Source organism: Lampetra fluviatilis, chromosome 54 (assembly GCF_964198595.1).
Source record: "Lampetra fluviatilis chromosome 54, kcLamFluv1.1, whole genome shotgun sequence".
Classification (NCBI taxonomy): domain Eukaryota; kingdom Metazoa; phylum Chordata; class Hyperoartia; order Petromyzontiformes; family Petromyzontidae; genus Lampetra; species Lampetra fluviatilis.
The window spans coordinates 1,788,320-1,812,577 of record NC_136328.1 but is presented as its reverse complement, the minus strand read 5'-3'; the positions used below and the strand labels follow the sequence as shown (position 1 = coordinate 1,812,577).

The 24,258-nt window shown below is 52.7% G+C and overlaps 1 protein-coding gene across 1 annotated transcript in view; it reads right to left on the bottom strand.

The window, feature by feature from the left end:
- Nucleotides 1-5,841: 5,841 nt before the first annotated feature.
- Nucleotides 5,842-24,258, bottom strand: part of LOC144949589 (myosin-7-like) — a 41,669-nt gene continuing 23,252 nt past the window's right edge. The window contains exons 21-41 of the mRNA XM_078879543.1: nucleotides 23,906-24,042; nucleotides 22,823-23,078; nucleotides 21,383-21,625; nucleotides 19,968-20,144; nucleotides 19,490-19,635; nucleotides 19,170-19,260; nucleotides 18,291-18,680; nucleotides 17,456-17,582; nucleotides 16,553-16,671; nucleotides 15,656-15,852; nucleotides 15,113-15,462; nucleotides 14,192-14,316; nucleotides 13,451-13,566; nucleotides 12,349-12,541; nucleotides 10,654-10,857; nucleotides 10,016-10,141; nucleotides 9,072-9,242; nucleotides 8,454-8,558; nucleotides 7,767-7,862; nucleotides 7,163-7,297; nucleotides 5,842-6,111 (exon numbers count right to left, since the gene is read on the bottom strand). Of these exons, the coding sequence (XP_078735669.1) occupies nucleotides 6,097-6,111; nucleotides 7,163-7,297; nucleotides 7,767-7,862; nucleotides 8,454-8,558; nucleotides 9,072-9,242; nucleotides 10,016-10,141; nucleotides 10,654-10,857; nucleotides 12,349-12,541; nucleotides 13,451-13,566; nucleotides 14,192-14,316; nucleotides 15,113-15,462; nucleotides 15,656-15,852; nucleotides 16,553-16,671; nucleotides 17,456-17,582; nucleotides 18,291-18,680; nucleotides 19,170-19,260; nucleotides 19,490-19,635; nucleotides 19,968-20,144; nucleotides 21,383-21,625; nucleotides 22,823-23,078; nucleotides 23,906-24,042 (3,519 nt within the window). The 3' untranslated portion in view covers nucleotides 5,842-6,096. The remainder of the gene's footprint in view (nucleotides 6,112-7,162; nucleotides 7,298-7,766; nucleotides 7,863-8,453; nucleotides 8,559-9,071; nucleotides 9,243-10,015; nucleotides 10,142-10,653; nucleotides 10,858-12,348; nucleotides 12,542-13,450; nucleotides 13,567-14,191; nucleotides 14,317-15,112; nucleotides 15,463-15,655; nucleotides 15,853-16,552; nucleotides 16,672-17,455; nucleotides 17,583-18,290; nucleotides 18,681-19,169; nucleotides 19,261-19,489; nucleotides 19,636-19,967; nucleotides 20,145-21,382; nucleotides 21,626-22,822; nucleotides 23,079-23,905; nucleotides 24,043-24,258) is intronic.

The following is a 24,258-nucleotide window of genomic DNA, read 5'->3' as shown; positions in this document are numbered from 1 at the left end:
GCTAAGGGTCTGACGGCTGCTAACCACTTCGTATCGTGAGAGGGAGGCGATGTTGACTGTAGGACGGCAGAATCCACGAGCGAGTTTCATTCGAGTGACGTACAGAAGTAGGTGGACGATAGGAAGACCCTACGAATGTAAGGGCACTCCTTGAACGTAAGGGCATCAACAGCGATCCTATAAGGAGGACACTTAAGGCCAGGTGATGGGACGTAGTGGAAAGGGTAAAGGTGCAGCCCTGCAATAGCTTCCTCCCGCACCTCCGATTAGCACGGTTGGCTATATAAGGTACTAACACCTATGCAAGAGGGAGCTCTACTGAGCATTTTCAGAAGTTCGTCTACTCTTATACGCTGGCCAGACATATTGGAAGTAGTGGGAATACCCACATTTGACCCCACTACATGCGATCTGCCGATCGGCTAACTGTGGTGTATTCTTTGACACTGGGACAGTGGCAGTGGATTTAAGAGACTTGCACCATCGTTGCAGTTTTGCCTGTGTGGTTTTTTTCCCCTCTTCACCTGTTTGTTTTTTATCTTTTCCGGCTGGCGTGAGAAGCTGGGAGTGCTTCTCGGGTGATTGGTGGTCTCTGGGTTTGAGACAACCACGTGGTCTATTTATAGTTTACGTTGGCCGTTGGTGGGGTTGGTGGGGTGCGTGGGGTGGTCGTGGGGTGGGTGGGGTGCGTGGGGTGGGTGGGGTGGGTGGGGTCCGTGGGGTTGGTAGGTGGGGTGCGTGGGGTGGGTGGGGCGCGTGGTGGGGTGGGTGAGGTGCGTGGTGGGGTGGGTGAGGTGCGTGGGGTGGGTGAGGTGCGTAGGGTGGGTGGGTGGGGTGAGGTGCGTGGGGTGCGTGGGGTGGGTGGGGTGCGTGGGGTGGGTGGGGTGCGTGGGGTGGGTGGGGTGCGTAGGGTGGGTGGGGTGGGTCGGTTGTGTGGGGTGGGTGGGGTGGGGTGGGTGGGATGGGGTGCGTGGGGTGGGTGGGGCGGGGTGCGTGGGGTGCGTGGGGTGGGTGGGGGTCATAGAGCAGACGTGAGGTGCTGGGGGAATCCGTTCCGTCTGGCCCTCTTCTGGCAGGACTGCGGTGGTGCTGCTGTTGTGTTACGTGGTACGCGATTAAGTAGTGAAATTACTTACAGATGAGAGTGGAGGTTCAATCCCGATACAGTGTGTATGTGGCGGACCTCGTGTTTGAATGAGGGGGGGGGGGGGGGTGAAGTGGCACAGGAAGAGCCCAAGGTTCTGAGTTTGCCAGGGGGGTGAAGGAATTCATTGAAGGAATTAATGAGCCTCATTCAAGCCGCCAATTCATCAGCGGTGCAGCATGCGCTGTGAGTGAAATAATTAGCCGAAGAAACCGCGCGCCGCTCAGATTAATTCGTAACCGGTGCAGAAAATCGCGTGCATTGTATTCAAAACAGGTGCAGGCTTTAATTTTTATTTGGAAATTAACCAATGGACCGTGCCAAAACCGAGCCCAAATTTCACATCCTGTACAAGGTGGCCAATATGTCTTGTGACCGCCATTGAACTCTCCAAAACTGAAGATGTATCTTAAAAGTAGGGTTCATTTAAAACACAAATGAACATGCAAAGGGAGAACTAATTTTAGGGGTCAATGAATTGGGAGTCACGACATCTGGACCACCCAGTGTAAGGGAATCCCCTCCCACACAATTAGGACGTGGGGTGGAGGAGACCACAGCGACAGGTACACCAGCCACGAACATCTCTTGCCCAACATCCATCTAGCAGTAGAGAGAGGAGCGGAGCCGCGGAGGAGAACAGCCAGGCCGAACGCTGTAAGCGACGTTGCATCACAAGACGCTGTGTGGTCAGATCATGCTGAACGTGCGATTTGTGTAGAGTCACACCACCAGGGCCGCGCATTAGTAGCACCCCCTGGGTGGGTTTCAGTGGTCGTCTGGATCGGTGATCGAGGAGCGGAGAAGTGCACGAGGTTAGAAGAGGACACTCCATGAGCGGGGCGAGCGCAGGCAGGGCCACCCCGAGCGTCATCGTGCGGTTACTGCTCGATAACAGCACTTGCCCCGAAAGCTTGTTCAGATTATACACGGAGCGGTGGGGAGGGGTGATTCTTTGTCTTGCACAGGCCACGTGTTGCTGGAATGCGATATTGGGCCATGCGGTCGAGGCAGACGGATGGAGTAGGCAAGCCCGAAGGAAAGAACGCGATCGAAAATGAGTTCATCGCGGACGATGGGAGCGATGACATCGGATCGTGCGCGCGAGCCAGACGAACTATTTTTCTTGTTTTGCCAGGTAAAGCCTTACCTGAGCCATCGGAGCACTTTTGCAGAAGCGACCTGACCACATGATAGCTCGACGAAGTGGCTGATTGTGTGGACATTTACAGCAGCCCAACACTCTAAAGCGCGTGGCGATGTTGATTCCAAATGTGGAGGGAAAACCCGGAGATAAATACACGCGACCACGAGGAGAACGTGAACAATCAAAATATACAGCAGGCTTCACAGAGTCGGGATTGAACTCACGACCTCCTGTGGATTTCCCCTCCACATTTCGAAAAGCGCGTTTAGAGTATTTGACTGCTATAAATGTCCACGTGATAAGCCACTAAGTTGAGCGATCATTTTAGGCCAGGTCGCTTATGAAAAAGGGCTATTTCGCTGGGTCAGCCTTACTTGGTAAAATACAAAGTTTAGTAAGATACCGTTTGAAGTTGCGCCACCGTGTGGAAGTGTGCAGGGTGACTGGCCCGCAATTCAAGACCCGCAAGCCTGGTGATGATGTAATTGTGTCTACTCAAGTAGAAAAGTTGCCTCCCACTCACACGACTTCACCCACCCACCCATACGAGCACTCGTGAGCAGGCTAACCAAAAAACAATATCACCGTTACTCCGGCACCGGTTTATCGAGTAATCGATTACAAAGTGCTGTTAGCCAGTAGCAACCTACGAAGGCCGGCACAGCACACGAGGGGGTGGGTGGCCAGCACCACTCCGCGACTGCCTTCGTCTCTCCAGTGACGATGTTTACACACCGCACCAGGTTCAGATATTCCTTACTGGTATTCTTAGGTTTTTTCGGTAAAGTCACGTTGGTAAAAAAAGTTAAAATTAATAAAGGTAAAATAAAAATAAAATACAAATCATGATTTTTATTTTATTTGTATTTTACTTTCATTAAATTTAATTTTTTTACCAACGTGACTTTACCGATAAAACCTAAGAATATGAATCCTTGCAGTCACGAAAGCTTCAAATCTAGAATTAATTCCTTACTGGTGCTGGTGGCCGTGAGCGGGGAATGGAACTCGGGCTCGCCGGGTTCAACGCGCGGCGCGCTAACCGCTGCACCACCGCTCCCCACGCAGCGGCAGGCCACGTGCTCTTGCTGCCGCCTGCCGGGAGCGAGGAGCTCACTGGGCTGCTGCGAGACGAGGCGAGGGAGGGAGAGCATCCTCGGGTTGCTGCTGCTGCCCCCTCTCGCTGCTGTCAGCTCAGCTGTTCTCTGACCACCCACCACCACCACCTAGCAACTCGTGTTGCCTTGTTCCTCCACCCCCACCACCACTACCACCTAGCAACTCGTGTTGTCATTTTGCTCCGTACCCAGAATCAGAATATGAATGTACACCGGAAGAATCCGATGAGCTGCAAAGCTCTTTTTCACAGACGCCCAGTTGGGGCGGGTCAGAACGTTACAACGTCAAACGGTACAAACGCATCATAGGAGCAGTGCAAAGTCAAGCTAAACAAATCACTAGAAATATGAATATATACAACTAACCAATTTTTATTTTTTTCCCGTGGGTGGTGTTCTTGGGTAATTGTTGCTGTCTGCTAAAATGTGCTTACGAGATGCCATTTCCACGAATTACACGAAACAAAAGGGAATGTATTTATTATTTAGTATCGTTTTTTCAACTGTTGCTCTGGGAACTCCAAATCAAGTTCCAGCGGTCGAACCATGCGGCAGTAGTAGCAGCAGTAGTAGCAGCAGTAGTAACAGCAGTAGCAGCAGGAGTAGCAGCAGGAGTAGCAGTAGCAGCAGTAGGAGTAGCAGTAGCAGCAGTAGCGTAGCAGCAGCAGTATCAGCGCGTCTGTCCATGTGACTACGACGTTCACGAGGGTACCCGCGGGAGATAAGGCTCGTGTTATTGTGAAATGAAGGCGAGTGGCATCAGAAAAGTTTTTTTGTCCCGATGTTTATTTTCAACCACACAATGAGGATAACAACCACATGCAAAACACAAACTCTCCCAGAGTGGTACGATTGTCACCTCCAACCAACGAAGAGAATCATTTCTAATGTTTAACCATTGCGTGCCGTCGTTTCAACATCTGGGATTCGTTAGCTTGAAGCGATGATTACCGCAAAGCGCTCGCTCTAGCACGGCGGTGTGCCACGCGTTACAAAAGTTGTATTTCGATTTAAAGCTTTCGTGACTGCAGGGATTTATCTTCTTGGTTCTTTTGGTAAAGTCACGTAGAAGGGAAGTAATAAAATAATAAAAATAAAACATAATAAAATAATTCTCACGACGTTTCGGCCACAACGCAAGCACCCGTCCTCAGGTGAAGAATGACCTGAGGACGGCTGCTTGCGTTGTGGCCGAAACGTCGTGAGAATTATTTTATTATGTTTTATTTTTATTATTTTATTATGTTTTATTTTTATTATTTTATTACTTCCCTTCTACGTGACTTCACCGAAAGAACCAAGAAAACAGAAGTTGTGTCGCGTGCGGCACGTGCTGTTCGCTTGCCGGCTTGCACGGTGAATACTATCTCGACTGTAAGCGCGCGTAATCGATTAGCATCTCTTAGCAGGAATATTCATAATCGTTGCTTATTCTACGAAGATGGAATGGCAAGTCCTTCCTCTCTGTCCCTGGCCATGTGGCCATTTGCAGGTCCCCGGCTCAATCGCCACCCATCCGGCCTCATCGTGAGCTTTCTTCGCTTTTCCGCACGGCGGCTCTCTCCAACCTTCCTCCCAAGTTGTCAAGCAGCATCGATCCGAATATTTATTGTCACGGGAGGAATCCGATGAGCTGTGAAGCTTTTTTTCACGGAAACTTTTCCTTTCCCGTCTCTTGGCCTCTTTCCCAGCATCCTTCATTCCGGAACTTCCTTCGTCAAACGTTCACCGCCTCGAGTGGCCCAATCCACATGTTGCCATGTTTATTTAAATTTTCATTCAGATTTCCTCCTCCCCTATATGAAGCTGCTCTGAAAAGTTCATTATTTTGTCTTTCCATTGCTCTTGTTGCTCCACGCGACACTCAACTCGCATCTCAAGATACTTGCAGTCCTCGCTCTTTCTTTTCTCAGAGTCTCTTAAGTTTCTACCTCATGCAAAACTACTTCTCCACGCTGAAAACATCCTTCCAAAACTTCCAAAAAATCCTTCTCGAACGCACCACCCAGGGACTGCTCCGTCAAGGCAAAAATTAATCTGTTGCCAGTTGCCGTGAAAGCCGGTCATCGCTGGAACTGCCCCGTGGTTTAGGTCACTGGGCATGTCGCCTGCTTGACTACTCTTGAGCGTTCTGTTTGTGAAACCGTGCATAATAGCGGGTCCTCTAACTACAGTACTGTAGCAGCCAGAGACAAACACACACACACCAGGGCCAGATTCATATTTTGCCGATACGGTCAAATCGCTTTACCTTTACCGATTTGACCCCCTTGTCACTTGGCAGTCACGAGGTCTCGGACGTACGTTTTAAACGTATAAAAAAAATCGAGTATCTGTTAGTATAATCATTAAGTGGCTTTTTCACTTTGGCTAAGATGTGTCGAACAATTAGGACTCGGAGATAATTGTGTCCGCCTTTTTTGATACGAGAGAGATGTTTGAAAAATGGGCGTCGGACGTACTGAGACGAAATTGCTTTTTGGAGTATTTTTTTGTTTTTACGTCGTCTTAAAATATTCTTGTTATTGACTGAGGTCGTTGACCGATAAGAATTTTTATTTTTTATGGAACTGCCCCGGTGGTAATGGAGACGTGGGGACGTCGTTGTCAAGAATTGGACGGACGGGAGGCTTTCTTTGAATGTAGCCCCCCCCCACCCCCGCTTGCTTGGAGCCACTGGTCACTCTTTACTCGTCGTGTTTCTGAAGAACAGGGGTTGGGGGACGAGGAAAGAATTCGGTTTGGTTTTACATTTAGAAAAAAACATTTGCGACCTCTGGATTGCAAGTTGCATGTGCCCACCATAACATTCCCTAAAAACTTGTTATGCGGATGATTACGTAAATCTCCCCAGATAGATACAACTCATATTGAAACCATGCCTAACTCTGCCGGCACAGCAGGACGTGTGCTTCGTGTAAGAAGTCACAGATGTTCCTACTGGACATCTGGTGAAAAAGACGCTCATAGCTGATCGGATTGATATATATTCTGATTCTGAAGTACAAACGAGCGCTCGCCGTTTACCCCGCGGATGCATTTAGTTGCATCGGAAAGGAGAGACCCGTACACTCCATTTCAAGTCCGGTATGCTAAACCATAACACACCACTGCAGTATTCTCAAATCATTTTCACCATATTATTTCAGGGACTCCTCAAGTTACGAACATATGACTTACGAACTTTCAGAGATACGAACAAACCTGTCCATATGTCCAGTTGCCTGTTCAGACCAAGAGTCTTAAGTTGCAACCGACATGCAATAGATGGCGGTGGTGGTATCTACATCTGCAGAACGTGAAGCACCAGTAGCATCTACATCTGTAGAACGTGGAGAACCAGTGGCATCTACATCTGCAGAACGTGAAGAAGCAGTAGCATCTACATCTGTAGAACGTGGAGAACCAGTGGCATCTACATCTGCAGAATATGAAGAACCAGTGGCATCTACATCTGCAGAACGTGAAGAAGAACCATTGGCATCTACATCTGTAGAACGTGGAGAACCAGTGGCATCTCCATCTGCGTAACATGAAGAACCAGTGGCATCTACAGGAGATTATTCAACTGTTAAAGCCATTCCCCATGTTTAGTGTACACGCCGTACAACATGTTTGGAGTCGACGGGAGTCAAGTTGGACTCACGACCAAATCGACCTACGAACAGACCTCTGGAACCTAACTCGCCCGTTTAGTAGAGGAGTCCCTGTTACTGTAAGAACAAAACAACCTCAACTCAGGTGTGGGCTCACCTTCGTGACCACGTCTCGCGATTTGCTGCGAATCTTGTTGACCTGCGTCTCTGCCATGTCGGCTCGCTCCGCCGCGTCGTCCAGCTCGTGCTGCAGCTTCCGATACTTGGACAAGTTGCTGTTGGCGATCTCCTCCTGGAGACGCAGCCAACGCGGCACACGAACACACAGAGGGGCCGGCCGCTCGGTTTCACGCGAGGCCCACCCGGGCTCGGGATGGTTATTTATTTGCTCCCCAAACGGCGGCCCAGACAAAACGACTGAGATGGCAGCAGGAAACGTTACACGGGAGCGGGGGAGGTGGAGGGTTTACGGGGGTTCGCATAGAACCGGCCGGTACGACGGCAGCCAGCGCGTTACATGGGAGAAGGGAGGGTTCACAGGCGTTGCGTAGAACAAACGTCGGGAAATGTTACGAACGAAGAATTATGCACAATGGAAAAATCCTGGCTAGGGATCGAAATATCATGAAGTATTACACTCGTGAGAAGAGCGTAGTGTGTGGCATTTAATTTAGCGAGGGTCAAAATGCGTTGGGGGTCAGGCGAGTGGTGAGTGTCTCATGAGAGGTCGGGTGGGGAGCATCTCTGCACAAGGTACTCACAGCTTCTTCGGAATGCCGCTTGTAGCTTTTCACTTTCAGCTGCAGTTTTTCGATGAGGCCTTGCATTCGTGACAAGTTTTTCCGGTCCTCTTCAGCCTTAAATTGGACATTGTGTCGGTGATTTAATCGGCAACAGGGTCGTGATTATAATGAAATGTACAGGGTGATCCGTTTCTAGATACTCCACTAATATATATTGATTGCAGAAAACACCTTATTTTAAAGCTTCTATAATCTCAATAGACTCATTCGAAAGGAGAGGGGGAAAAATACGCGGACTCAAATGCTTGTGAATTTTGTCTGTGGCGGGGGATGGTGGTGTAGCGGTAAGCGCTACGCTGCGCTACGAACCTGGCACTCCGAGTTCGAATCCTGCTCACGGACAACACCAGTGACGATTATTTGAACCGGTCCTGGGCCTCCCCTCGGTCGACTCAGCCTCAAATGAGTACCTAGTGCAGTGTTTAATCATCGCCACTGGGGAGACAACGGGAGTTGGGCGTCGTGCTGGCCACCCACCCCCTCGTGTGCCGTGCCGGCCTTCATAGGCGCTCACTAACAGCACTTGCCCCAACAGTCTGTTACAGACTATATGGGGGATCTTTGTATTTGGGGGTGTCCGGACCCACCCCCCACCCACCCCAGAATCCCCGCGGCGGCTGTGCCCATGGTGACGAGGGCAAGTACCTGGTAGGTGAGCTCCTTCATCCGACGCTCGTACTTCCGGAACCCCTTCAGGGCTTCGGCCCCTTTCCTCTGCTCCATCTCCAGCTCATTGTCCAGCTCCCGCACCTGTGGGATGGAGAGCGGCTGTCGGTAAGCGCCTATGAAGGTCGTCGCGAGGGCTGAGCTTCTCATTTAATATCCCGATGATGATGATCCTAGAAGGCAATCTCCAGCGAAACATCGCGCAGAACGGCGGTGGAAACGTCGCCTGCTCTTCAGCATTCCTCGTCCGGTTTCACTGATGAACCAAATCCGATTGGCAAATTTGTCCACGCGATGACTTTATTTTTCATTGGATCTGTCGGGTGGTGGAGGTTGACAGTTAAACATTTGGGGTATTCCTGCTACTACCCACGAGTATATTATGGATGAGGTAGGCCTAGTCCTAGTCACTAGTTAAGTGACAAGGCATTCCTTGACGCAGGCCATCCATTACCAGTCAGTCGGCCAGTCGCTCGACACGACGCGTCGCTCATCAAAAACGCTGTCGCGCGGAAGCCTTTCTGATCCGCACATATACATCGTGTGTGGATTCGGCCGCCGCCGCCGTCACCACCGCCGCCCGACCCTCAGTCTCACCCTGCCCTCCAGCTTCTGGATCTGCTTCCTGCCGCCCTTGAGCGCGACCTGCTCGGCCTCCTCCAGCCGGTGCTGCAGGTCCTTCAGCGTCTGCTCCGCGTTCCTCTTCATGCGCTCCAGGTGAGCGCTCGTGTCCTGCTCCTTCTTCAGCTCCTCGGCCATCATCGATGCCTGCCCACGGACCGTCGTCACGCGACGTCGCAGCAACGTCACAGTGACGTCACAATGTCAAGCGCAGACCTCCCCCAGTTACCGAGCAAACGGGGCCCATCGCATTAAATTTGGTTAAGTTCCAGCACTCTGAATTAAATACAAATCCCTTTCAACCATCGCGCGATGGAACATCACTCTCATATTGCAGAGCAGGTGAGTAGATGCTGCCCAGTTTAGTTTTTGGACCAGAGGTTACTTTTTATTTTATTTTTTCCATCAGGTAAGACCCCACTGAGCTATGTAGCTCTTTTTCAGAAGCGACCTGGCTATCACAAATGATAGCTCAACGAAATTAATGTATCATCATGTGGAAAGGTAGAGCAGCAGCCACATACTCTAAACACGTGATGTTGATCCTAAATGTGGAGGGAAAAACCGGAGGACACGGAGAAAAATCCACACAACCGCCGGGAGAGAGAGAGACACGCAAACTCCAAATATACAGCAGCAGGCGTCCGGCTTGGGATCAAACCCACGACCTCCTGCATACCAGGCGAGGGAGTTAACATCTCACCACCGTGGCGCCCAGAGGTAGCTCTGTTACGTCCGCTTCCACGAAGGGGATTCGTGCGCCCAGCGACAAACCCCCAAAACGGACTTTCCGTCTCCTGACTCGACGCCGATGAACACGACGGTGATGAAACCGACGACCGAGACAATTTAAGAGCAAACAATGCTCGTCGCGTGAAGCGGTGGGGGCGGGGGGTGTGGTGTTTTGGGGGGGCACTCACGTCCGTGATGGCCTTGTGGGCCCTGTCCTCGGCGTTGCGACACTCCTGGATGGCCTCCTCGAGCTCGCCCTGCAGCTGAGAGGCGTCCGTCTCCAGCTTCCTCTTCTGGCCTATCAGGGACGTGTTCTGCGGGCCGGAGACATGCGCAGTGCTCGTGAACGGCAAATTTGGCGGATTGCGATATTGGCCTTGGCAAATCCTTTCTTTTTTCTTTCTATGAATTACCTTAATGAAATAAGTATGTAAATGCGCTGTTTAAAAACCGTGACAATTACTATAATAACACCGCAAAAATAGGTTATAATAAAAGTAAAGTAAATAAAAAGTATTAAATAGAGGAGTGGGGAGTGGAGGGTGGGGAGTGGGGGGTGGGGGGTGGGGAGTGGAGGGTGGGGGGTGGGGAGTGGGGGGTGGGGGGTGGGGGGTGGGGGGTGGGGGTGGATGGTTGGGGGTGGGGGGTGGGGGGTGGGGAGTGGGGGGTGGGGGGTGGGCGGTGGGGAGTTGGGGGTGGGGGGTGGAGGGTTGGGGGTGGGGGGTGGGGGGTGGGGAGTGGAGGGTGGAGGGTGGAGGGTGGGGGGTGGGGGGTTGGGAGTTGGGGGGGGCAGGGGTTGGGGGGTGGGAGGTGGGCGTGCCGGCACCTGCGAGTGGAGGAGGTTGACGCGCTCGGTGGCCTCCAGGAGCTCCTGCTCGGCGAGGCGGCGCCCTCGCTCCGTCTGGTCGAGCGCCGAGCGCAGCTCCTCCAGCTCGGCCACCAGCAGGGCGCTGCGCCGCTCCACGGCCGCCGCCTGCTCCTTGTAGTCCTCGCCCTCCCGCAGCGCGTCGTCCAGCTGCACTTGCAGCTCCTGCACGTGCGGAACCGCCACGGCCGCCGTCACCGCCAACGCCGCCCCCCTCGTGAGAGTCCAGGCGACGCAGGAGATCCCTGGGCGTCGATCTCCCCCGGCCTGAAGCTCATGGGGCCCCAACCCAGAGGTCGCAAACGGGTTTTGATTCCTTACCCGTACCCATACCCGGCAGCACCAGGGTCGCAAACGGGTACCCGTACCCGGCCGTACCCGTACCCTACCCGTACCCGGCTGGGTACGGGTATGGTACGGGTATCGAAGCCATGTTGCAGGCGCGGGTGGGTTGATTCTAGGAACTTGAATTGTGAGAAGAGACAAGACGTTGGGAAATGAGTGACAAACGGTTACTCACCAGTAACTCACGGTCTACCCGTACCCGTACCCGGCCGCACCAGGGTCGCAAACTGGTACCCGTACCCGGCCGGGTACGGGTAGCCGGGTATCGGGTAGGATACGGGTATCGGGTACCCGGTTGCGACCTCTGCCGCAACCCCTGAACCGCATCCACCGCACGGACCGTGGCAGCAAATGATGCGGATTATTTAAAAACTCTCCAGCAGTCTGTGACGACTGTGGTCGCACACCCAGAACTGACCATGGAACGTTTTACGACTCGATGCCCGATACATACATTTGAAGGAGGCCTATAACAACTTAATATACAGAGGACCGCAGAGCTTGAGAATCCATAGGTTTTTTTCGGTTAGATCACGTAAATATAAACGTGTCATTAAACCCGCCACCACCCAACACAGCCAATTTAAAATGTTTATCACGTAAAATAAACATGCCAATTCGTTACTAATACAATACACCAGTGTTTTGGAGACCAAAACCACGACACTTATATTTACAATTCGAGGTTTAACGACACATTTATATTTACGCGATCTAACCAAAAAAAAACCTCTTATGGATAATATTGGTCGGCAAAGCTTACGTGTTAAACAGAGCTTGAGAAATCGCTGCCGTTCCTGCTTTATCCGTTGTTCCTCGTGCTTCCTGAGTCGTCGCCTCCTCTCTCGAATAATGTGCGCTTTACAAGTCCAAAAGATCATCGGAGCGATGCGCGACTCCGCTACTCGTGACGCAATCATCCGGCTCGAGCACCTCCACGTAAAACGATGGCCACTGCTCTACGTCCACATCGGTCGTAGCTGGAAGACTCGGCCCCTGTTGCGTCAATCCGCTGCTGGACGAAGGCCCTACCTACCCCCCCGCATAGTTGTGGGGAGCGTGGGAGGGGATTGTGTGGGTCAAGTGAATAAAAGCCCTCGAGGTGCCGTGCCGAGTTCAACTCCCGATCGGTGGAGGCGGGGAGGGGGCGGTTGTTCTCATGTACAGCCCTTTTGTGTCCACGTGCCGTGTGAGTTCACTTAAACCACGTTTGACCGTGCTGCCTATAGCCTGCCCTACAGTCACGGTCGCCCATCCCCAGCGCTAGCCAGGCTCAACTCCGCTCCCCCGCCTCCCGACCGCCGCCGTTACCTTCAGCTGTCCCTGCAGGGCACGCGTGAGCTTCTGCAGCTCGACGGCCTGGCGGTTGGCGTGGTCGAGGTGGATCTCCATCTCGTTCAGGTCCCCCTCCATCTTCTTCTTGAGGCGCACCGCCTCGTGCTTGACCTTCGCCTCCGCATCCATCGCCGCCTGCATGGCCTCCACCGCCCTTTGGTGGTTGCGTCTGCGGGGAGACCGCACCGTGGTAGGGGAGCGGTTAGCGCGCGCTGCACTACGAACCCAGCGATTCCCGCTCGCCGGTGAGGATTATTTGAACCGGTCCTGGGCCTCCTCTAGGTCGACTCAACCTCAAATGAGTACCTGGTGCGGTGTGTAAACATCGCCACTCGGGAGACAAAGGCAGTCAGGCGTGGTGCTGGCCACCCACTCCATCGTGTGTCGTGCTGGCCTTCATAGGTGCTGCTCGCTAACAGCACTTGCCCCAACGGTCTGTTGAGGCTACAAGGGGCAATCTTTGTCTTTGTAGCCAACCATGCTATTACGTGTGTTGAACCTCTTTCGCACTGTACGTAGCCTAACGTTGCTTATTGGAGGTACATTACATTTCGAATGTGGTGAACAAACAGTAAAACATCGAGTGAACAGCTGCTCACTGAAATGAACTCCTTATCTCCTGGAAGCGTTTCACTGGGTGTCAAAAGTTAGCATCACAATGTGACGTGTTGCTGTTCGTCCATACGACATCATCGCCGTTGGGCACCGTCAGTCACCGACAACCACCGTAATTCGAACGCCCCGTTAAGATTTTATCGAAGTCCTCGTCTGTGGGTTTCTTTGTAATAATTCTCTCAGCGGAGTTGGACCAGAGGCAATAAACGTTTATCCTCCTTTCCGACAGCCCTGATCTTCACCTGAGGACGGCTGCTTGAGTTGTGCCCGAAACGTCGTGAGAATTATTTGATTATGTTATATTTTTATTATTTTATTATTTCCCTTCTACGTGACTTTACCGAAAGAACCAAGAAGATGAATCCCTGCAGTCACGAAAGCTTTAAATCGAAATGTAACATTTATCCCGCTCCATATCGTCAGGTCGGCCTATAGATATTTATCTTTTGACGAACGCCGACACCTCAGGTTTTCGATCTCCTCCTCCTTCTCGGCGATCTTCCGGTCGACGTCGCCCTTCACCTGGTTCAGCTCCAGCTGCAGACGCAGGCTCTTGCCCTCCTCGTGTTCGAGAGCGCCCTGGGGAGGGGCACGCAACAGCCCCCGGTCGGTCGTTGTTGTTGATGATGAAGAGGGGGGATGGTGGGAGAGAGGGGACACTATGGGAAAACAACTTTCTACAACCGAGATTGCGTCGTGGCCAAACGAGGACCTTTGGTCGCGTTATGTTACAAATGCCGACATCGATGTTGGTGCGGACTCGGGACGGGGCCGCACCTACTGACGTTCGTTATTGATGCGTATTTATGCACGTTGAACTTCTGTCGCACCGTATGTAGCCAACCGTGCTCATCGGGGGTTGCGACTTGCTGCCAATGTTGTTGTGGTACGCTGGTGTTAGCACACCGCGCGATGAACATCGTGCCGATTAATACCAACCCGCCACTGACCGGCGTGGTGAAGTATGCTCAGAGAACCCCCGTGATCAACGAGGCGAAGGATTTCCATTGTCCAACAGTGGAGTGAGTGCTGTAAATTATTGTCATGAATTAATTTGTATTTAATTGTGGTCGTGAAGATCCTGGTGATAATGCTGCAGGTAATAATAACGCTGCTGCTGCTGCTGATGATGATTGAGATGCTCCTAGTTGTGATGAGAACGATGACCGCGATGATGAGGATGATTATTCTTATTCCGCATCACCTCTGCCTCTTCCAGCGCTGCTTGGACATCCAACTTTTCTTGCTCTGTTTGTTTTTTCATCTTCTCCAATTCGTGAATGTTCTTTCCGAGTTCCCCAAGCTGCTCCGTGAGGTCTCCAATCTCCTCTATAAACAAACAAAGACTCGCGGCTCAAAGCGCCTCATTCGCTCGCTCCCATGAAAGGGGCTTTCAAATATCAAACACATGTTCGCGTAAGGGGCAATGCTTTTCTTAAAGCCACAGAAATGTGATTTGCACGCGTGACTAATACCAAACTTTAATTAACAGTGGGTGACCACGTGGCACCGTGGGAGGTCAGGGCGCTGAGCGGGGCCCACCGCCGAGGCCCTCGGCAAAGAATCGGGAATCCGATTATTTATATATTTATATCCTGGAGGAATCTGATGAGCTGTAAAGCTCTTTTTCACGGATGTCCAAATGGTAGCCAGCCGCCAGCGATTTAAACCCGGGTGGTCGCGTGTAGCCGCGTTGATGGTCTCAACCCAGAAGGATTTTTTTTTTCATAACAAAATAAACCAGCCACCATCAAATTCAATTTGGTTCTGCACTGAATCTTCCTGCCGTCCAGAATTGAGAATGTCACCAAAAATTCCGTTCGACTGTCGTGCAGCGAACATTGGCTTCGTCTTATGGCTCTGTGGTGACCTTTCCGGGTCTTACCGCGCCGGAAGCTTCTTCGGGAACGCGAATCGAGGAGAGCTTGCTTTCTTTCCCCTCGATTGTGAAGCGAACCGTCGGACATCGCGCCGATCGACATCAGCAACAACATCGAGTGGCGGTTACGGCCAGAATTACACGCCGCATCGCAGAGACGCAGAGCACAACCGCGAAAACCCCCCCACCCAACATTAGCATCACCATCATCAGCCTCATCATCATCATCAGCATCATCAGCAGCACCTTGCAGGTTCTTGTTCTCACGCTTGACCGTCTCCAGGTTGTCCAGGGCCTCCTCGTACGCGTTCTTCAGCTTGAAGAGCTCCGTGCCGAGGCTGCGAGCCTCCTTTTGCGACCCCTCCAGCTCGCACCGCCGCTCCTCGTGCTTCTGCCTCCACTCGGCGAGCAACTTGTCGAAGCTGCGCTGCTTCTTGTCGAGGGCGGCCGCCACCGCGTTGGAGCGCTCCACGTCCACCATGACGTCCTCCAGCTCGTTCTGCAGACGCTGCTTGGTCTTCTCGAGCGACGCGCACTTGGCGTTGGCGGCCTCCACCGCCTCCTCCGCCTCCTGCAGTCGGGCGGCGAGCTTCTTCCTGGACGCGCGGGCGGGTACAAAATGAAACGACAGCGGCCGTCGTCGTCATCGGCCTCGGTCGATTCCCCGCCACCCTGCCAGACGAAGGCATCCCCCGAGCCGCTGCTCGCCCCCCCCCCACCCCCTTACCCCCCTGCCCCCCCCCTACCCCTTCCCCCCCACCCGGCAGCGCCTACGATGTGTGCCCTCACTTGGCCTCCTCCAGCTCCTCGGTGCGCTGGATGACGTCCGTCTCGTACTTGGTCCTCCACTGCGCCACCTCGCCGTTGGCCTTGGACAGCGCTCGCTGGAGCTCCGCCCGGGCCTCCTGCTCCTCCTCGTGCTGCTCGCGCAGCAGGTCGCAGTCGTGGCGCGACGACTGCACCGCGTGCGCCAGCGCCGTCTTGGCCTGCGAGCCGGCGGGCGGGGGGGGGGCAGTGGAGGAACGAGGAGATGGCGGAAATGCATCATCGTCACTCAGCTTGATACCGCACGCTTTCGCGAGTGGTCAAACAAGTCGAGGGCACGGTTGAACGCGTCACGTGGGTCATAGCGCACGTCACGGCGGCGTCGTAACGCGACGGACGATTTAACGAAGCGCCCGCCGGGGCGTGCGTGGAGCGGATGTCGCGCGTGCCGGCGGCGTTGTGTGCTTGAGATGGGGGGTTGTGCTGCAAAGTTTGAAACGGGGGGGGGGGGGGGGGTGGAATTTTCAAACTCTCTCAAACCCCCATCCTGCCCCTTGCCCCGCGTGTGTGATAGATTTCAGATGAAACAATGTGACCGTGTGGGCAAGCAGATCATGCTCCTCAGATTAGCACGGTCGGCTACGTACGGTGCGAACTAAGTTCTACCCGCCCCTCCTGGAAATCTGGTAAAAAAAAAAAAGAGCTTCATAGCTCATCGGATTCCTCCTGGAAAATAAATATTACGGTTCTGAAAATATTTCCATACATTCCATAGCTGCGATGCAATCGTAGGAAAGGCCCTGTCCCCGCCATCATCGCTACCGCCATCGTCCTCGTCGTCATCGTCAGCACCGATCGATCCGCTGCTGGATGAAGGCCTCCCCAAGTCGCCCCCCCGCCCCCGTCACCTAAATGCCTCACCTTGATTTCCTCCTCGAGGTGCCTCCGGAGTTCCTCGACTTGCTGAGTGAAGGAACACTTCCCCCTGGTCAGCTGGCTCACCATCGCGTCTCTCTCCTCCAGCTGTCTGCCCATCTCGCCTGTCGGGGGGCCGGGCGGTTAAGAGCAGCAGCAGCAGGTCGGAGTCAACGCAATCGTCATCATCGTCATCATCGTCATCGTCGTCATCGTCGTTTGTTGTTGGAGTCACAGTTCAGTCGACAATGACGACGACATGTGGGGTTTTAGTGAAAGCGGAGTTCACACAGTCATTCTTTTAGTTCGGTCAACGTATGCGGTCACGCATTCAGTTGGACGCTCTTCGTGCATAGAAGTTGACGTGTGGGGAGTGCAATAACCGCCGACGCGAAATTGTCAGGACAGCCAGTCGGTGAATTGAGTCAAATATGTACTGATAACACGTGTGTCTTTTGAACGCGTCCGTCCGTCCCAGCCAGCCAGCAAAACTTTGAATCATATATAGAGCCCTATTAGGAAGCCACTGGAGCTATGCACTTTAAAATCTAGATTGACAACTCATTTCTTTAGAACTGCTTTTGTGTTTAGTTTATTGTCCTTCCCCCACACCTCCGATTAGCACGTTTGACTACATACGGTGTGGAAGAAGTTCAACATACACACACATACAAAAGTACGTCAGACAAAATAACCATCGTTATCCGCCCATGACGCTCGCAATTCTCCTGTTTATTTACGTCGGTGGCAATGAGCCCTTCTCCGGCGATAGGAGTTCAACGTGCATTCGTACGTGCGTGAGACACAGTACGATAGCGCCGATGTTACCCTTCTCGTTGTTCTCGAGCCCAGTGCTGTCCCTAGTGAGTGTACTCGAGGGGGGGGGGGGGGGCGGAGTGGCCGTGGTACCGTTTTCGGTCTCGAGTTTGGCTTTCTGCGAGGAGAGCTCCGTGACCTGACGCTGCAGATCGTCCACCTTCGCTTTGGCCTCGTGCAGCTGGTCCTCGAACGTGCGGGCAAGCTTCTCCGCGTTTGCCTGCGGGGCGAAACGCGCCGCGCGCCACCAAGCCCGCAGAGAAGCGCGTCGCCTCGGGGTCTCTCCTCTTGTTGGCGTTGGTGTACGGTGATTTTTTCTGCAATATTTTGTTGTCTTTTCTTGGATTTTCTGTTTGAACTTAGTCACATATTCACTTTAAGATGTTTTTTGTTCATGTTTTTGTTTTTTGTTTGTTTGCAGTTGCACCCGATTCAAGAGCCGAATGGCTCACAGGGCTGTACTTAATAAATGAACTTGTACCACCCCCTCGCACGTCGTGCCCGCCGTTTGGTTTGCCTTTTAGTTCTTGTCGATTTTCGTTTTTTTTTATTAAAAAAATTTTACCTACGTGACTTTACCGAAAAAACCTAAGAGTATGAATCCTTGCAGTCACAAAAGCTTCAAATCTATAATTCAAATCTAGAGTTTCGTTTCGCTCGGCGTGCGGCGATCCAGACGGGAGGGGTGAGACGTGCAATACAAATGAGACGGTAGAACAGAGCGAGAGCGGAGGCCCAGGACCGGTTCAGATAATCGTCACTGGCGTTGGTTGCCATGAGCCTGAATCGAAATCGGGTCGCCGGGTTTGTACCAAAAGACAAAGCTCCTCCGTATCGCCTGAGCAGACTGCTGTGGCAAGTGCTGTTAGCGGGTAGCACCTACGCACGACCGCGCGCGCAGCACAGCGGACGAGACGGCCATCCTTACCTTGCCCTTGGTGACCTGCTCGACGTTGGAGGTCAGGTCGTCCACCTCCATCTTGAGCTCGCTCCTCTCCTTCTCCAGCTTCTGCCTGACGCGCTGGAGGTTGTCCAGCTGCTCGCCCAGCTCGGCGGCGCCGTCCGCGTGCTTCTTGCGCAGCGCCGCCGCCGTCGCCTCGTGGCACAGCGCCGCCTCCTCCAGCTCGCGCCGCAGCTTCAGGAACTCGGCCTCGCGCCTCCTGGCCACCTCGAGCTGCAGGGCGCTGGCGCCGCCCGCCTCCTCCAGACGCTCGCGCAGCTCCTCGAGCTCGCGCGCCACCTCGGAGCGCTGCTTCTCCACCTTGGCGTGCCCCGCCCGCTCCGCCTCCAGCTCCTCCTCCAGCTGCTCGATGCGAGCCTTGGGGGGGCGGGGGGGGGCGGTCGACGGAGAGGAGACGGTTTGCCAGGGTCACGGCGGTGACGCACAGGTTTGGAATACGTGAGACATTTTTTTAATTTACGGGCGTCACGGTGGCTCGGAGATGTTAACTACCTCGCCTGGTATACGGTACAGCAAGTGGACTAATCTCCATCTGTTTCCATCCGTACGGGGATAGAGTGTTGCTCCCCTCGCACGCGTGGGTTGTCCCTGGGCACTGTTGGTTTCGTCCCACGTGCATGAACGCTCAATTTAGCTCGAAACATCTTGGTACAAAGAGAACCGCAGAGCTTGGGCAATGCTTGGTAGCGCCGCCGGCTCACCGCCGTGTGGCTGCTGCCGCACGGCTGTGGCTCTCTGTGCATCTGAGTCTCTGCGTCTCTGTCTTTGGGAGCGAGCAAAAAAACTCGTGTGGCGAGTTCCAAGCCTCAATAATTGTGAGGATTGATTGTGAGTCAAAATGGACACCTGGAGTTCCTTGATCTTCTTCTGCAGCTGCCCAGCCAAGGCTTGCTCGTCATCCATCTTTGAGTTGAGCTGCGAAATTTCAAATTCTTTCCTGCAGGGGAAACGCAACACCAAATTCGTCCAACACATTAACACACGCAATATTACTTATTATATTTTAAGTGCGGCGAAGCACAGCAACAACTTAAGTAGCAAGATGCGAAATGCAATTCCTAAGCTCCTGGGTAAACGTTTCCGTCAAGACAAACCGTCGCGATCGCGACCACTTAACGTGGCCTCGCCACGTGAAATGTTGCATTGCACAATTGGGGCAGGCTCACTTCTTAAGCTTCTCATCCGTTTGTTGTTTGTCGTTTTCCAGATCCATGACGGATTCCTGCGTCAACTTGAGGTCTCCCTCGAGCTTCCGTTTGGCTCTCTCCAGCTCCATGCGGACCTTCTTCTCCTGCTCCAACGACCCTTCAAGCTTTTAAACAACAAGCAAAAGCGTCAACCAGAAAGCCAAACAACATAATCTTAGCGCCAATTTATGAACCAAAAACAATGATGGTGATAATAATAATGAATACAAATCATCTTTGCGTTCATCGGGCATTTAAGTATGATTACTTCCAACTCTTCCGAGGTGTCTGGCCGCCCATGGAAGAGTAGGCCAAATACCCTCTCTGGAGGTGCAGGGTCTTCCGCCAGCAATCGCGTGAGCAAAACATTTTCACGGCTGTGCCCTTACCCCTTCACCTAATGTCACGTTATTAGAACCTTAAAAATGAAAAATAAAACTGAAATACCCATACTCACATCATCCACCTGCTGGTCCAGCTTAGCTTTGGCCTTGGTCAGGGAGTTGACCTTGTCCTCCTCCACCTGAAGGTCATCCAGAGTCTGCTGGTGGGCCTCTTGCAGGGCCTTCTTCTCCCTGATCAGCTTGGCAATGACCTCGTCCAGGTTTGCCATCTCCTCCGTGAGGTTTTTAACCTGTGCGGTGCCGCGCGACGATGATGCCGTCAATTCCTGGAGCGTCCTCCATTTCCCCACGAGGCAATCGCTCGACACGCGCCGTGGCCTAAGCCATGGTCTCGAAAATGCTCAGGATGGGACGGGGGGGGGGGGGGGGGATGAGCCTGGATAGCGCACGGATTGGGAGACCGCCGTGGTGCGTGAACGTTGTGGCAAGTCTGCTGCACGGCGATGCCGGGAACAGCAAGCGCCGTGCAGTCAACGTCGCCCGTGCGTCTGCGCTCCCACGTCCCCTGCTGCCCGACCGTCGCCAAACGGCACCGACCACCGCCGTGGTTGCGGACGGCGCAATAACCCCCCGCGAGCCGCGCCGCGTGCGGGGAGGCCCTCGCCCGTCGCTGAGTTGCACGAATCTATTTCTCGGATGATGTGCGTGTGTGTGTGGAACTTCTTTCGCACCATACGTAGCCCACCACGCTAATTGGAGATGCGGGGGGAAGGGACAACAAACTAAATGCAAAAAACAGTCCTAAAGAAATTAGTTTTCAGTCTAGATATAAAACCACGCATGCCCCATCCATCCAATCTATTCATCATCATTTTGCTCTCATCAATTTTGCTTTCGCCTAAATCGACGCATCACGGGTTCGCCCACGACTTGCTCTCATCTATCCTAATTCGCCTCATCTCCACCATTACAGAGTATTAACAATGGTACGTACGAATGTAACGGACCTTGGTCAAGGCGCTGTACAACTTACGTTGAGCTGATATGAGAGAGCGAGCGAATGGCGGGTGGTGGCGGCGGCTGCAGCGTCTCGTTACAAGTTGGAATCGTCGCCGCTAATCTTTGCTGCTATGGATTTTTCCGCACGATGACCCACTTTGTCTCGAGCGATCATTTGCGGCCAGGTCGCTTCTGCAAAATAAGTGAATGCCTCGGTGGGCTTCGCCTGGTAGGATGGGGATGTTTTAGTGTTGTATATGTTTGTTTTCGGGTCATTTGTTTACCTTTCTTGTGCTTTGCACCACTATTGTGTATTTGTATTGTTTGTTAAAAACGTTCTTATCCCGTGCCGATACAGATTCTGATTATCCGTGGTTCCTCTTCTCCCCTCTGAGTCGTCCTCTCTCTCTCTACCAGATCGAGCGAATGGCACGCGGCAGCTCGTTACAAGTTGGAATCGTCGTCGTCATCATCGTCGTCGTCGTCGTCGTCGTTGTTGTCCGTACGCCACCTCCCGCTGCCCACTCGCCTTGTTCTCCGTGGCGTGCTTCTCCTTCTCCACCTTGGCCAGCGTGACCTCCAGGTCGTCGATGTCCTTCTTGAGCTCGGCGCACTCGTCCTCCAGCTTGCGCTTCTTGGAGGTCACCTCCGAGCTCATCTCCTCCTCCTCCTCCAGCCGCTCCGTCAGCTCATTCACCTTCGTCTCCAGCTGCTGCTTGGCCTTGATCAGCATGTCGCAGCGCTCCTCGGCGTCCGCGATCACCTCTTGCTCCTGCGGGGAAGAGCGGATCGTCATCGGGACAGGGGGGGGGTGGCTCGTTCACTCGCGCCGAACTGCGCGCCTGCGGTTTCTTCCGAATGCTGAAGTTGTATTTTTTGACCGTAGCTCTCTCTCTCTGCGGTGCGTCAGACGATGTGCTGAACAACTGAACAGCAGCAGCAGCACGGCGGTGTGATGGCGAGTTCGACGTTTTACTGGTGATCTCAACCTGCTTATTTAGGCGATTTGTCAGGATTCTGACAAATCGCCGAGGTCGTTATTCTAACCCAAACACCTTTTATTATGAAGAATAATACGCAGCCACCCGCTTGTTGGGATCCGTCGAGAAGAAGTTTAATGCGAATCTGTACGTGCATTGGCTTTGTATTGTTCGCTCTTTTGGCGTTCTCTGGTCTGCCACTGCTCGTGAGACTAGGCCATGAAGAAGGCTGTCTCTGGTGTAGGCCAATCAGTTTCAAAGACAATGCAAATATTATCATAGCCACGTGTTTTGATTGCATGCTCACCACAAGTACGTGTGGTTCATGCAGTAACTTGATTCCTTGCAAAAGGTTTCTATTTGGTGTTTGAACATCTTAACACCCTCTGTTTTATTGCCAGAAAGGCTAAAAATCTATTCTTATTTCTCATTCTTTGATACTGGCAAAAACGGTCCCATGACAGACGTAACATGAAATGTTTTTTTTTCAAGCAAAGGGACTTTGTGGCCAAGCTGCGCGCCCCCAAAACATACATGAATTTATTTCAGGGGCGTCACGGTCGTGTGACGTTATCTTCCCCGCCTGCTGTGCAGGGCAGAGGTTCGATCCCAACCCTGACGCCTGCTGTATTATTGAAGTTCGCGGTGGATTTTTTTCTCCGGGTCCTCCGGGTTCCCCCCCCCCCCCCCATATTTAGAATAAAAATGATGCGTTTCGAGTATTTCGATTATTTGGCCGCTATAAATGTCCACGTGATAAGCCACTTCGTTGAGCTATCATTTGTGGCCAGGTCACTTCTGAAAAAGAAGCTAATAACTCAGTGGGCCTTAATTGGTAAGATAAAAAAAAAATGTAAAATATATTTTTTAAGTGATTTGTTGACCTCTATACCTTGCATTCTGATCGTGTTTTTGTATCGTTTTCCGTTGTAACGCTCATCGGATTCCTCCAGTACAAATACATTGATTCTGATCAACCCTGGACGCACGGCCTGCAGTTGGAGGCTGAGGTCATTCTTCTCCTGGGTGAGGCCGACTTGCTTCTCCTCCAGCTCCTTCCTCCGCGCCTCCGATTTGGCGTAGAGCTCCTTGAGCCTCTGGAACTCCTCCTTGATGTTCTGCATCTCCTTCTCGGTCTCGGCGCTCTTCAGCAGCGGCTTGATCTTGAAGAAGAGTTTCATCCAGGCCCAGTTTTTGACGGCCATGAAGGCCCTGATGTTCGCCTGGATGATGGTCAGCGCGTCCCTGTTGGCGTGGCGGAACATTGGAAAATCTCGTCTTAACGTAATTTATGTAGCGCCTCGACCAAGGCCGCTCTAACGGAGAATTAACGACGGTGTGCACGAATGTGACGGTGAGGACGAGGTGAATAGAATAGATGAGAGGAGGCGATGGGCGAACCTGTGATGCGTCAATGGGGTTTAAATAAAAAATTACGAGCGCAAAAACGATGATGGATGGATTGGGTTGACGGATGAATGGTAGCTGTAGAGAGAGAGATTATGAAGAGGAACAGGAAAGGTGGTGGTGGTTATTATGGGGAGATTGAAGGGGGTTCGTGGGGAGAGGTAGGGAACTAAAAATTAGAGCGGAAACTAAATGCGGAGACTTGGATCTCAGTGCTGGTGGAATGGGAGACATTGAGTTGGGCGGGGCAGGTTGGTGAGTGGGTGGGTGCGGGGGTGGGTGGGTGAGCGATTATGGTGAGTGGTAGCGTAATGGTTAGCACACTGCGCTACAAACCCCAGTGACCCGAGTTCAATGCCCGCTCTCGGCCAACACCAGTGATGATAATAATAATTCTCAGATAATTATCTGAACTGAGTGATATGTGGGTGGGTGAGGTGAGTGTATAAGAGGTGCGTGTGTTGTTGTGACCTGTGGCGGCTGCGCACAGTGTGTGAAACAGTCTGCTGGCCGAGTCCCTTCCGCGTGGCTGGAGGCGTTAATGAGCGAAGTTCACGGGAACAGTGGCCACACGGTAGGCAATGTCCTTCACCCGTCTGTGCCAACGCGAGATTCTGTCAGCGAGCACTTTGCTTGCGTCCCGTCGCCATGCTCGCGTGTCTGACCTTCGGTCGATGATCTTCTTGAACTCCAACCGCATGAGCATTCCGCGCACCCTCGCTTGGATCATGGTTAATATCTTCGCCAGGCGTTCGTCCCTCATCTCCTCCAGTTGCCCGAGCAACCCAGCCTTGAAAAACACCTGCGGACGTGAAAAAGGCGAGTGAGACACACAACAGTGGAATATTTTTTTAAATACCGTTACAGGGAGGGGAGGAAAGATAACGGAGAGGTGAGGCTTAAAATGGAGGGCACATGTTGAGAAGAGACACGGAAGATGTGATTAGAAGGGCCATGGAGATTAGAAACCCATAGACTATCAGAGAGCCAAAGACCCATAGACTGACAGAGAGCCATA